We start from the raw sequence: 12647 nt of genomic DNA on the forward strand, positions 1-12647 counted from the left end.
CGGGACAAGCTTTCCTCGGGTTCCACAGACGCCGCCGCACCGTCTGCATCGGACAAGGCGGCGGCGGAGAAGTTAAAGGCTACCGGAAACTCGCAGATGTCTGCGAAGAAGTACGACGATGCCATCAAGTCGTACACCGAAGCGATCAAGCTTGATCCTACGAATGCCGTTTATTACTCGAATCGCGCTGCCGCATACTCGAGTAAGAACGAGCACAGTTCTGCCGCTCTCGACGCCGAGAAGGCGATTGAGGTCGACCCCTCGTTCGTGAAGGCATACCACCGGCTAGGGTGCGTCGTTTCCAACGCTTGATCCACTAGATATGTTCTCATGTACTCGACCCTCATAGACACGCACAATACTGTCTTGGTGACTTCAAGGCTGCGGCTGCGGCGTTCCGCCGCGGCCTCGAGATCGACCCCTCGAACGCCTCGCTCAAGACCGGTCTCCAAAACGCTGAGGCGCGCATTGTCCCAGATGAAAACTTCGATGACATGCCTCCTCTTGACCCCGCGCCTTCTGCTAGCAGAGCGGGTGCAGGTGCAGGTGCAGGAGCTGCTGGTCTGGGTGGTATGGCCGACATGCTCCGCAACATGGGTGGTGGAGGTGGCGGTGCTGGTGCTGGTGCTGGTGGCATGCCAGACTTGTCCTCCTTCTTGAACAACCCGGCGATGATGCAGATGGCCCAGCAGATGATGCAGAACGGTGGTATGGAAAGACTCATGCAAAATCCCGCTGTCGCGAACATGGTACGCCTACAGAGCCCGCTCGTTGTACCCGTCATACTTACTTTTAACGCAGATGAACCGTATGCAATCTGGCGGAGGCATGCCATCCATGGCAGAACTCATGAGCGACCCCTCATTGAGAGATCTGTAAGTCATTCGAGCTCGCATCTCGTACGACTATGCTGACCTGACTGCGTAGTGCGAGTCAGTTTGGTGGCGGAGCTCAGTAAGGAACGGACTTTCACAGACGACTGTAAGCAGCATATAAAACTACATGTATATTCTCAGGCACACCAGGTAGTCTTTTGTTTACGAGATGCAATTGATGATCGCGGCGCTTTCCTGTATGTCAGTGGTGCAGTAGCCAAACGATATGGTTGTGGAATGCTATGATTGTCTATCATGTATGCTTGAGTACAAGTACAAAATTCACTGGCCGAATCGAACGAAAGGTACATGAAGCAGAGTAGTTCCAGCTGCAGTATGAGTGTAAAGGTACCGCAATAAACGTTCACCGATTGCCTCGGACGCTGCGCCGCAGTTGTCTTCCGGACTCCTGCGAGCTCCCGGCTTGAACAAGGTTCTCGATTTCTTGCTCAGTCACAGCGGGTTTCTTCAGCTGCCTGTAGGTACTGTGTCAACTCGATCGTCTGGGTCCCATTCGCCGGAAAGTGTTTACCGTTTCTTTTTCTTCGCAACATCGACCTCACCCTTCTGCGGGATATACTCTGCTCCAGGGCCCGCTGCAGAGGCGGCCTCCGCACGAGCCTTCTTGTTCGGAATGATGACAGTCGAGTCCCGACCACCTAGTGAGAGACTGTCCAACTCTTGCTCGAGCTCAGCGATCGCTCTTGAGCTTCGAGTCGATCCCCGCCCACGCGACGCTGGCTGTGGTGCACGCTTCACTTGGGCTGTCGCGAGTGGTATGTCGGCTGGGGCAATCTTCGCCGCTACGGCCTTGCCCTTCGTGGTGGGTCGGGCCGGGGTCGTCTCAGACGACTCGGACTCTGTTGAGTTCTGGATCTCATCTTCATCAGCATCTTCGGATTCGAAGTCAGAGATCTCCTCGTCGTCGTCATCATCGTCATCCTCGTCCGGGCTCGCAGTCTCGACCTCATCCTCCGTCTCGGTCTCGTCGACATACATGTCATCGTCGCCGGAGTCGCTTTCTAGCACCTTCGCGGGCCCGCGCTGGTTCGGTCGCAGTGTGGATTGCCGCTTGGGTGCGGGCTTGCCTTTGCCGGCGAGAGGGGAGGGCGTGCGGTCCCGCGCGTCGGAATCAGAGATGGCGTAGGCTTCAGAGTCGTTGCTCTCGTAGTCGGCGTCGCGCTGCATGAACAAAGGTTAGCACAAATCAAATTATGTTGCGCGGCTCATCATACTCCTGCAACGGACGAGGTCCTGTCGTCGAACTCGCCTTCACCGACGTCGCTCATCCTCAATGGCCCAACAGCGTCCGACTCTACCGAATCTGCAACGGAGCCTGAGTAGTCGGAGCGAGGGCCAGCTACTCGGTTGAGCACTCGTGATCGCTGGATCATGTCGAGCTTCGCGTCCATCTTCTCCTCATTATGCTCCATCTATGAACACGAAAGATGAGCTGCGGCGCATGAAGACGTCGGGCTGGCAGAGAACACACCACACGCATGAGGCGACGGGTGAACATGTCCTCCATACTCCGCATACGCTCTTCCATCTCGATCATGACTTCTTCGCGAGTCTCGGCCTCGATCAGTGCACAGCGGAGGTGGGCGTCATAGAGCTGCATGCCACGCATATATCAGTCCTGATACGAGAGAAGTATCACCAAGTAACTCACCTGCATTCGAAGTTCCTCGACCTCATCGAAGAGAGCATTGACAAGGGGGTTGATCGGCTCTTCATCCTCGACGCTCGTCTCCTCCCCATCATCAATTTCTTCGTCCTCTGCAGCAATCGTCAGCCATACGCTACCCTGGAGACACTCCATCCACTCACCCTCAAGCACCTCGAGGTGCGCCTCGCTCACCTTCCTCCCTGGGCCCCCAAGCGAGATTGTGACCTTCCTCCTGTGCGGCGCACTCGGCCTCGCCCCGGGGCCCGACGGAACGCGGGACTTCGTCGGGCTCGGCGGGATCCTCGACACTGCCTGCGCAGGGGTCGTCGCCACCTCCCTTGCGAGCGCTGCGAACTTCATCACGTGCACGTTCTCGTCGAACCCCGTGTCGTACGGGTTCACGTTGACGATCATGACCGCCTTGCCCCCGCTGCCCTCGCTCACGAAGTAGTCCATGAGGATCTCGGTGAGCTTGCTGTGGCGGAAGGGCACGAGCGCGAGGGTGCGTTTGACGTCGCGCGTGTCGAGCTGCGTGCCCGGGCGCACGCCCTGCTGGAGGGAGCGCGCGAGCGCGCGCTGGTTCACGCGGAGCGTCTCCATGCATTGGCCGAGGACCATGAGCGACTTGTTGATGTTGCCCGCTTCGCGGAGGCGCTCGCCGGAGGTGTGCGTGTGCTTCGTACGCTCGGAGCCGGCGAGGTCGACGAGCGTGAGGCGGGCGGTTTGGATGCATGTTGGGTCCTGTTGGGTCAAGGGGCACAGCTAAGCGATGGTACGTGGACCTGAACCCAAGGGACGTACGTTCCGCTCTCCGCGGTGGACGCGCAGAACCTTGATCGTGACGAGAGCGTGGCTCCGGCTGCTTTGGCTGTTGGCGAGCGTGCCGAAGACGCGACGGTGCAGCTGGCCTACACGCAAGAGCTCCTTCGCTTCTGCGGCACTCTTCACGCGGACCTGTCGCAAACCTGCGACGTACTTGCCTGCGCTCGCCATGTCGCCATCCCCATCACTCGCAGGGCACGGCTTGACTGTGAGCGCCTTCCGGGTGAGCAGCAGTGGAGGCGCTTTGTTGGAGGGCAAGGGCATGTTCAGGAAGGCTGATGTTGAACGAGGTATCCCAGAAGGAACCGAGTTCGGTGGTCCTGATTCTAGGGAGCCGAAGAGGTCGTAGACCTTCTCGTTGTAGACTTCGGCGTAGGACAACCAGATGGTATACTCATAGTTACGGTCGAGCTTAAGGACAGTAGGATCGGTATCTGTGCTTGACGTGGAGGACGAAGGTTCATCTTCGAGCACGTCGGCGAGTGCAGGGGCACTGTTCTTGCTCGGGAGGCGGATTGACGTCGGTTCGTCGGACTCCGAGGCGAGCTCGATGCCTTGCAGGCGCACTGGTCTATACTGAATGGAAACGTCAGGTCAGCAAATAGTGCTACCTTTAGTGCTACCCTTGATGGAGAACATAGCTCACCTTGCCGTCTCCGTGCAGTCCCTCTATGCTATTGAAGATTACGTCAAGCGTCCTAGGTAGGATGCCTGCGCTCCCTTCGGAGCTCCCTCCCTGGATTGTATAGGTTTTGCCAGAGTTGGTAACGCCATATGTAAAGAGCAGTCCATTTTGTCCTTCGAGGACATCCCTAACTAGCGGAAGGGTGGTGTTGCTGAAGAAGTCGGATTGGGACGTTTCTGGGGGGAACACGTGCGAGAAGGTATAGATAGAAGATGGGTTGATCGTCGACAACCGTGAATGGGTCGTGGACGAGGACGGATCGGTCATTCGGACGGAGGTGTCTGTAAGTGGCTCGAGGTATGGCTCATAGCTTGCATCCGAGTCGTCCAGCCGCGGACGGATTCTAAGGAAAGCCTGGTGATGAGTTCAGCAAGCCAGTCCGCGCGGGCTAATACAGTAAGAAGCAGTCATATGACATCGAGAATATAGATTCTATGTGGTGTCTTGAGGTGTTTCCCCCGTGTTTTTTGAGTACTTCCGTAGACATTACGCATACGATGCTTTGCGGCTCATGGGCAAGAGCGCATGGAACAGAAAATTGCGCAGCCTCACAAAACTATAGAAGAGTGGCATACCTTGATTGGTTCTCTATCCGAGTCTGGAGAAAAGTCTACAGAGAGCGTGGACACCGGCTTGTACGCCGGCTTGGACACAGCGGCAGGTTTCGGAGTGGCATTACGATCACTTGGCTTTGCATCGGGAGACGTATTCCTATTGACCAACGGCTTGCGGGCAGTAGTCTTCTTGGCAGGGGCAGCAGCTGACTTGGAGACTGCACGCGTAGTGCGAGAAGGGGCAGGAGGATCAGCCGTCTGTGTGGCGGTCTTTGTGCGAGTGGAGGAGCGGGTGGCCTTGGGTTTGCTTGCCATGTCGGCTGGGGCGAGTGCGACGACTGCAGGGTGTAGATATGCAAGGCGAGGGGGAGAGCTGCGCCGGCAGAGATCGATGCAGACGAGAACACGGCGGAGGTGGGTGGATCGATGCCAGGCTCGCGATGCGCACAACCACGGGCATCGCGTCCGTCACGTGGCCGACGCGTTCCTCCGCCCGCGCGCAACACGCCACCGCGTCTCTCCTCACCACCACGCCGGCCGCAGTGCCCTCCGCTTCTTGGCTTTGCTTTCTCTTGGATCGTGTTGGATATGTCGAAGAAGAACTCTCCGAACAGACGACGATCAATTGCCACCCTTGGACACGGCCACGCAAAGGGCACCAGCCACAGACGGCGCGCCTACAGTATCGCCCCCGGGGAACGTATCAGCCCCGCTGCCAAAGCCCGACGACTATTGGTAAGTTCCTAGCTTCTTGCATTTGGATTAGGCGATGTGGGACATTGCAGAGTAGCTTGTACCAGCTCTCTCCAGGGAGAATGAGAGATGGATGAAGTTTGCCCGACAAGACGGAGGTTAGCGCAACATGATCGAGCCGTGCGGGGGAATACATAGTCATACCACCCTACGGCGACAAATTCGAGTTATCCATTGTCATGTGCTCATCTTTGCCTCTAGGCCCCACGCAAGAGTATACTCAAAGCCTCCCTCAACCTCCCCCACGCCCGACCTTCAGATGCAGGCGAATCCTCTACGTCTGTCGGTGCGGACGACACCGCCAATATCACACAGACTATGGACATGACAGAAGTACATGGCGCAGGTCCCCGCAAGAGCCTCGCCCGCCGTGTCAGTTTCGCCGCCCACACCCATGTCCGCCTCTTCCACATTCAAAGCCCCGACGTCAACAGCTCCTCCTCCCCAGCAGCTGCATCTCCCGCTGAGGCTAACGCTCCCGCTTTCATCACACGAGCTGAGAACGACGAGAACGCAGTCCCCGGGCGACGGCGAAGTTCGTTCCGCCGGCGGTCCTCCGGAGCTTTCAGCGAGTTCGGCGAGCGGTCGATGGACATGGATCTAGACGACACAGCTCCTCTTCCTCAAGACTTCTTGCCGCAGAGAGGCCAGATGGTCGATGGTTCTGCGGTGGAAGACGACGAGTTCACAGAGGACGACGAGGATGAGTCCGACATGGAGGTCACGGAGGCTATCGCGCTCAACATCGAACGTAAGCGTTCTCTATCTCTCGGTGGTAATAGAGTGTCCCTCGGCGGTCCCAGCCGTCGCAGATCCTCCATCGTCACCGTCACACAGCACCAGAGCGAGAACCAACCTCCGCTTCCGCGACCACAGCACGACCCCAGTGAAACGTCCACGATCCAGGAGGAAGGCGAGTCGTTTGTGGAGGAGGATGTGACGGCCTCATCTGCGCACACCGGATCCTCGTACATGTCCGAAGGTTCGTCTGGCGAGCCGATGGAGTTCACTATACCTGTGCTGCAGTCCATGCGACAGCCCAAAGAACCGGACCCCCTTTGGCTGCAGCTTCGGGCTATGACCCATGCCGGGAGCGAGCCCTACGAGCCCCCCCCTCCGGAATCCGACGATGACGCGCTGCTCATTCAACCGTCGCCTGGAGGAGGCGACCACGGGCCGTCTCGCTACGACGAGTCTGAGGCGATGGACGAGAGCGTAGATGTAGGAGGGGAACAGGACATGGACCTCACCTCCGCCATGACGCGCCTGCAGAAGGCGCGCGCATCGCTTGGCATCCCGCCCTCGCCAGGTGGACCGGCTGTGGTGGAAGAGGACAGCAGCTTTAGTGAGCAGGAGATGCGCGATGATACGTTCAGCACGGAGGACAGCTTCGGAGACAACTCGATAGACCTGGACAACCGCACGATGAATCTCACGCAGCGCTTGAGTCTCGCGACGACCGAGGAGTCCGGCCTGGACGAGACGGACATCCACGACGGCGTCTTAAAAGTTCCTATCACCCCGAACTCGGCTCCTGCCCAGCAGATCTCACCTCCTGCAGCGTCGAACGCACCAGCCGCCGCGCCGAAACCAGCACCGGAACCTTTCCGTAGCAGCGTCTTCAGCGCGCCCACGCCGGGCGGCTTGTCCTCGAGTGTGTTCTCCGCCCCACCTCCCTCAACAGCACCCAAGCCTCCCTCATCAACCCCCAAACCTCCCGACGAACGCGCCCGGTCTCCCGCCAAGTCGCCTGGTCCCGCGACCGTCCCGAAGCCGTTCACATTCAACCTCCCTCGCGCAGGCTCACCCTCAAAGACCCCCGTACCGAAGCCCCCCAGCCAGCTCCAAGCACTACAACCACAACCTCACCGAGGCAGTGCGGCGTTCGCTCCGCCTACCGTACCCAAGTCTCCCAAACGCCCCGCCTCTGCGCTCGAGACCCCAGGCTCCCTCCAACCCCCCACCAACGTAGGCCGGCTCGACCCTTCGCGGACGGCCGCGTTCGAAGCCCCAGCAGTGGCAAAGAGCGCCACGCAGCCCGTCGCAGGGACCAACGCGAACCGACGCGCGAGCATGAGCATCCGCCGCCCGTCCGGCTACTTCGCGCAGCGCAAGAGCCTCGGGGCCGGTGTCCTCCCTCCCAATCCGAACGGCAGCCGTGCGAGCAGCCCGGAGAAGGTCTCGGGCGGGGTGGGGCTTGCGAAGCCTCGCGCGAGCGTGGGTGCCCAGCCCTCGGGGGCGGGTTTGGGGTTCCCGCTGTCGCGGACCCGGAGTGATCCTGGACCTTCAGCTGGTGTTGGCGGCCAGCCGGAGAATGGGAGTGCGATGTATCCCGACCTCTCGGAGCTCGCGCAGGAAAGTCAACGGCAACGGCAACGAGCCGCGAGTCCAGTTCCTCCCTCCGCCCCTGCTCTGAACAAGGGGAAGGAAAAGGAGAGCGAGGAGGCGACGCGACAAGCTGTCGCTCCGCCCAGCCCTGTGCGAGCTTCGCCCGCTCCTGAGCCCAGGTCGGGTTCCCCGGGCTTGCCTCATCGCGTTGCGTCCCCGATCTTAGGCTCGCCAGCCAACGCTCATCGTGCTGCTTCGCCTGCGACGGCCTCGCCCGCCGGCCCTCAGGGCACTGCTTCGCCCACGGATGCGTTCGTGCACATGCCTCGACCGGCGCCCGTCACGCACATAGGACAACCGCAGCGCGTTGTAGACGTCTCGATGGCTATGGACATCGAGCCTCCTACGCCCGGTGGTACGGGCGTTTCGCAGGCCTGGAGAGAGAGCGTCCCTGAGGAGCCGCAAGACGAAGATGGAGTGAGTGAATCGTTACCTTCACGCGAAGCGATAGTAGATTGAGTGACGCCTTTCCTGCGTAGCCCTCCATCTCGATCGAGCAGTTCTTCCAAATGACAGGCATCCGCTTCATGGATGAGCTGACGATGCCTCGCCCGCGCCGCTCCACGGTCGGCCCTGGGCAGCTCCGTCCGCGTGCACGCCAACGGCCCTCTGGCCCAGACGACCTCGCGACAAGCGGGGCAGAGGAAGATCCTATTCCGCTCGCAGAATTTGCGATCGCGATGGCGGTGGACATGCCGCGGATCGACCTGTACACGGCCGTTGCGCGCGACTTGATGGCGTACATCCAGGAGTGCAAGAAGATCTACCGGGAAGCGGAGGAGGAGGCGCTCAAAGACACTCCGAGTCTCTTCCGCGAGTTCGCGATGGTCGACGAGAGCGAGCAGGCAATGTTGATTGTGCGTGCATTTGAATGATTGTGCAGTGGAGGGGCGTAGGCTGATTGAGGCACGCGTCGTAGCACCAACTGAAGCTCATCAAGGCGAACAACATTGGCACTGCTAAGTCGCAGTGGTATGACTGGAAGCTGCAGTGGGTTGAACAGCTATATGAGAGCGCCTCGCAGGGCTTCACCAACCTAGAGCAGGTGAGCCTTGTCATGACACCCCATTGATCTTATACGTGAACATCGTCCACGTAGGATGCGACCTACCTCGCAGGCGTCATCAAAGAGGCGCAGGACCTTTTGCCAGAACTTCGCCAAGAGTATGAGGAAGTGACCCGTCTCCTCGAGCAAGAGCAAGCCGACATTGACGAGATCGAGAACTCGGACCAGGACTATCTCAACGAGCTCAAGGCCTCTATAGCGGAGCAAAGGTGCGTGCGATCACACGTGATTGAGACTTGAAGTGAGCTAAGGTCCGTTCTATAGCAATGAGATCGAAGCCTTCAAGGCAGACGTCTCCGAGGCGAAAGCGAAGCTCGAACGGCTGGACGAAAAGCTTGGGGAGATCGAGTCTCAGAAGAAGGAAGCCAACACCGCGATCAACCAAGCTCGCCATATCGTCCACATCCAGAAGGAGAGCACCAGTGCAGAAGTGTTCAGGCTGAAGGGTGAGTCCCACACATCCCCGCACACTTGCGATGGACGGCGTTCTCAACCATGCATGCGATAGCGGAACTCGAGGCATTGGAAGACCTCCACCTATGGCACACAACCAAGCTATCGCCGCAACTTGTCGAGTTTGTCTATGCGTCCAAATACCATGTATTGGTACCATGCACCAAGTATACCCCCATATGCGCTCAAGTCCAGGTCCAGAAGACCGAGCAGGCCAAGACGAAGGAGAAGGACTCTTTCCCTAACTTCACAGAGCTTATTGTCCGGACTGCCCATAGGCTCATCTCCGAGTCTCAGGAGAAGCTCAACCTCAGAGAGGTACGTGTTCACCTTGACAACCCATGAAGATCCTGTTTGACGCAAGGCCGTGCTGTAGGTCGTCGAGCGCTTGAGTGACTTCTGGTCGTCGTGCGCGCAGTTCCGTTCCCAGCTTACCTTCCTCGCGATCAAATACCCTCTCGTCGTAGAAGGTATCTTCGACGATGCCGGAGAAGAGTATCTGAAAGCGACGGCGGCCGTCATGTTTCCTAGTGCGAAGGGCAAGGCGTATATCTCGTTCCTCTTAGATAAGGACACCTATTCCCGCTGGCCGCTTTCTGTCCGTGGGCTCAAATCGCACGTCGAAGTTGCCTACGGTGCCATCCAGTATGTAGTCTTGGTTCCTCTCGGTTATACGCATCTTAACGGAGTTTGTTCAGGAGCGACGCCATCTTGGCAGCCATCCTCAACCGCTTATCCCAAGTCAGCCCAGCAGATAGCCACGGGTGTCTCTTGGACGCTTGCATCGAAGCGACAGAACAGTATGAGTGATTTATGGAGATATATATGCACTGTGTACAATGTACAATACCCACGATCCGAAATCCAGATACGCTGGTATCAAAAGAAATGTGACGATGTCCAAGGACAGGTAGTGAAACGAAGGGAGTCATGATGAGAGCATAAGGGGCATGGGGATACAAATACCAAGACATTGCACGAACGAGAGGGAGGGTAGATATATAGATGGTAGTGACCTGATTGATGGTGGCCAATTTAGAATTTCCACCGAACAAATAGTGAACCCGTGAAACTCACAACAGATCATGTAGTGTACACGCTCAGTGGCAGGAAAGCTGCCCAAGGGTGTGCTCCAGCCCAGCCAAGAGCAGCCCCAACATCTCCCGGTTCGCGCGCACGAGCTCCAGCTCGCTCTCCGCCGTCTCCCGGACGCAGTACCACGCCGAGCGCGCTTCACTCGCGGCAGACGAGATCTCCGCCCTCGCCTGCACCTGACGTACTTGGAGCGCCGCAGCCCGCGATGCGCACATCGCGTCCTCGGCTCTCCGTGCGACGTCCTTCACGGACTGCTCGTGCGCCACCTGCGCGTCTCGGAGCATCTCCTCGAGGACGGCGATCTGCTCGGTCCGCTGGCTCTCGATCGCGAGGTTGCCGTGCACCTGCTCCTCGAGCTCGGAGATCTGCCGTGAGAGCTCTTGAGCATCGCGCATGCGTGCCTCCTTTGCGTGATGCAGTTGCTCTTCAAGCGACTGCATCTGGGCGAGGCGTTCTTGCGCACGGTTTTCAGCCGCGGCAAGCTGTAGGCGGAGGAGTGTGAGAGCTGCGCTGTCAGCCTGCGCCTGCTCAGGCTTCATATTGTCGAATAGATGGGTGGTGTTGTGGATAGCGGGTGAAGGTGTCACTTCGGGCAAGAGGACCTGGGAGATTGAACCATACCCGGTCGGTGAGGGGAGCGCAGAAAGGCTGGGACTATCCGGAATGTCTATGACACTCAGGCTAGGCGAAACGGCTCCAGGGTGGAATGGCGCAGGGATCTCAGATATCATACGCTCGACATCTTCGTCGTCCAAAGTCTTACTATGCTGCGCGAGCTGCTCCCAAGACAGGATAGACCCGCGATCATTGCCTAGGAGCCGTTGCTTCGGGCGCAAGAACGGAGAGCTTTCGGTAGACGAAGGAGGTGCGGGGGAAGCATACGAGAGGTTCGCGCGGCTGGGCAGAAAGCCGGGACGAGAGGGTGTCTGCGGGTTGCCACCGCTGGTACCTTGCCGTCGCACTCTCGGAATCGCAGGTGTCGGTGCGGATGGAGAGACAGCGGACCCGAGCAAAAACTCGACATCGTCCGCCTCGATGCTGTCCACGCTGCTGTCATGAGTGATGATAATCGGGGTCGGCGTCGCTGGCACTGATGCGCCCCGCGTGTGTAAGATAGGACCAGAGCCGCCATGCTTCCGGGCCGACATCCGACCAAGAGGTGATTCAGGCGGGCCCATCGCACCGCGTAAAGGACTAGGACTGGCGGAGACATTTTGCAAGCGAAGGGAGTTCGAACCCTTCGGAATGTTCCCAAAGACTGTAGGGGTAGGCGGGGTGTTGGGTGCGCGCGAGGAACCAGATACGGATGCTGCAGATGGAGGGCGATGGGGACCAGAGCGGACAGACCCCGTCGAGGCGGGGGGAGTGGAGGTCTTGCTCAACTTCGAGGCTTTCGTAGATGTAGTGCGTACAGATGAAGGGGACGACTGAAGCTTCGGCAAGCCCTTGTCCTTCTTCTCGGGAGTCGATGGGGAGACATTGATAGCAGTGGTCAGGTTAACCTTCAGTGCATTGGGATGGGGATTTGGGGAAATCGACCGGCTCGATTTGCCTTCGGCGGGTGTCACGCTTAGTCTAGCGAGCTCCTTGGGGGTCTTCACCTCGTCTGTCTCGTCATCAGAGCTGCTCTCCCGCCGCCGCCCCTTCTGGTTCGTCGGCGACACAGATTTCTTCGGGGCAACAATCGCGGTCTCGCCCAACGCGGAGCGCGGTCTGTACTTTGGGAGTCCAGAGCCGACAAGAGAGTTGCGGTTGCGTACCGACGACCGGGAAGCGACCGAGCCCTTGCTCGCCTTGCTTGCTGGGCTCGGGCTGTCGGAGGGCGACGAAGACTGGTCCTCGCTGGCGGCGGCGAGCTTCCTGAGTGCGGACTGCCTGCGCGAATGACGAGTGATGGTCTTAGCGTCGGGAGAGTCCTCGGTGAGCTTCCTCGACGGAGGCTTCTCGGTGGATGCACGGGCGGGGGGCGCAACGCTGACGGCGCTGGTGCGGCGCGCGGCGGCGTCCTTCTTCTTTGCAGCCTTCTCCTTCTCCCTCTCGTTCTCTTTCGAGTCCTTGTGCATGACGTCTGCGAGGGCCTTGCTGACAGAAGAGAGGCCGAATGACTGGCGAATAGAGCTCCGCGTCGTTGGTTTAGTGCGTGCTGGCGCGCCACTAGCCGACGCGACTTCAGCGGGCATGATGGTGAACGCTGAACACGGCCAAAGCGGTTATAAGGTGAGTGTGAGTGTGTAGAGTGTTCGTGAGGATCGTGAGCGAGGGTATAGGGATGGGGTATGATTTGTGG

At 59.0% G+C, this 12647-nt stretch overlaps 4 protein-coding genes across 4 annotated transcripts; 2 read left to right on the plus strand and 2 right to left on the minus strand.

The window, feature by feature from the left end:
- Positions 1–494: 494 nt before the first annotated feature.
- On the plus strand, positions 495–879 carry DICSQDRAFT_47291 (uncharacterized protein; the record flags this gene model as incomplete). Its single annotated transcript, XM_007359825.1, has 2 exons — positions 495–749; positions 802–879. The coding sequence occupies 2 exons, from the start codon at positions 495–497 to the stop codon at positions 877–879; spliced, it is 333 nt and encodes a 110-aa protein (XP_007359887.1).
- A 524-nt stretch (positions 880–1403) lies between these two features.
- On the minus strand, positions 1404–4920 carry DICSQDRAFT_123093 (kinesin-domain-containing protein; the record flags this gene model as incomplete). Its single annotated transcript, XM_007359913.1, has 8 exons — positions 1404–2057; positions 2111–2308; positions 2368–2490; positions 2548–2654; positions 2706–3285; positions 3346–3942; positions 4013–4405; positions 4627–4920. The coding sequence occupies 8 exons, from the start codon at positions 4918–4920 to the stop codon at positions 1404–1406; spliced, it is 2946 nt and encodes a 981-aa protein (XP_007359975.1).
- A 273-nt stretch (positions 4921–5193) lies between these two features.
- On the plus strand, positions 5194–10075 carry DICSQDRAFT_47527 (uncharacterized protein; the record flags this gene model as incomplete). Its single annotated transcript, XM_007359843.1, has 10 exons — positions 5194–5340; positions 5560–8001; positions 8050–8163; positions 8226–8603; positions 8666–8791; positions 8846–9021; positions 9077–9258; positions 9321–9583; positions 9642–9910; positions 9964–10075. 10 exons carry the CDS (start codon positions 5194–5196, stop codon positions 10073–10075), a joined length of 4209 nt encoding a protein of 1402 aa, XP_007359905.1.
- A 143-nt stretch (positions 10076–10218) lies between these two features.
- Positions 10219–12588, minus strand: DICSQDRAFT_158274 (uncharacterized protein). The gene has a single exon (XM_007359914.1). It carries the CDS (start codon positions 12538–12540, stop codon positions 10366–10368), a length of 2175 nt encoding a protein of 724 aa, XP_007359976.1. The 5' UTR covers positions 12541–12588; the 3' UTR covers positions 10219–10365.
- Positions 12589–12647: the final 59 nt, after the last annotated feature.

This window comes from Dichomitus squalens (genome assembly GCF_000275845.1).
Source record: "Dichomitus squalens LYAD-421 SS1 unplaced genomic scaffold DICSQscaffold_1, whole genome shotgun sequence".
NCBI lineage: Eukaryota > Fungi > Basidiomycota > Agaricomycetes > Polyporales > Polyporaceae > Dichomitus > Dichomitus squalens.

Bases quoted from the DNA above. Each gene is read 5' to 3' on its own strand.
- DICSQDRAFT_158274 (XM_007359914.1), bottom strand. From the start codon at position 12,540: ATGCCCGCTGAAGTCGCGTCGGCTAGTGGCGCGCCAGCACGCACTAAA.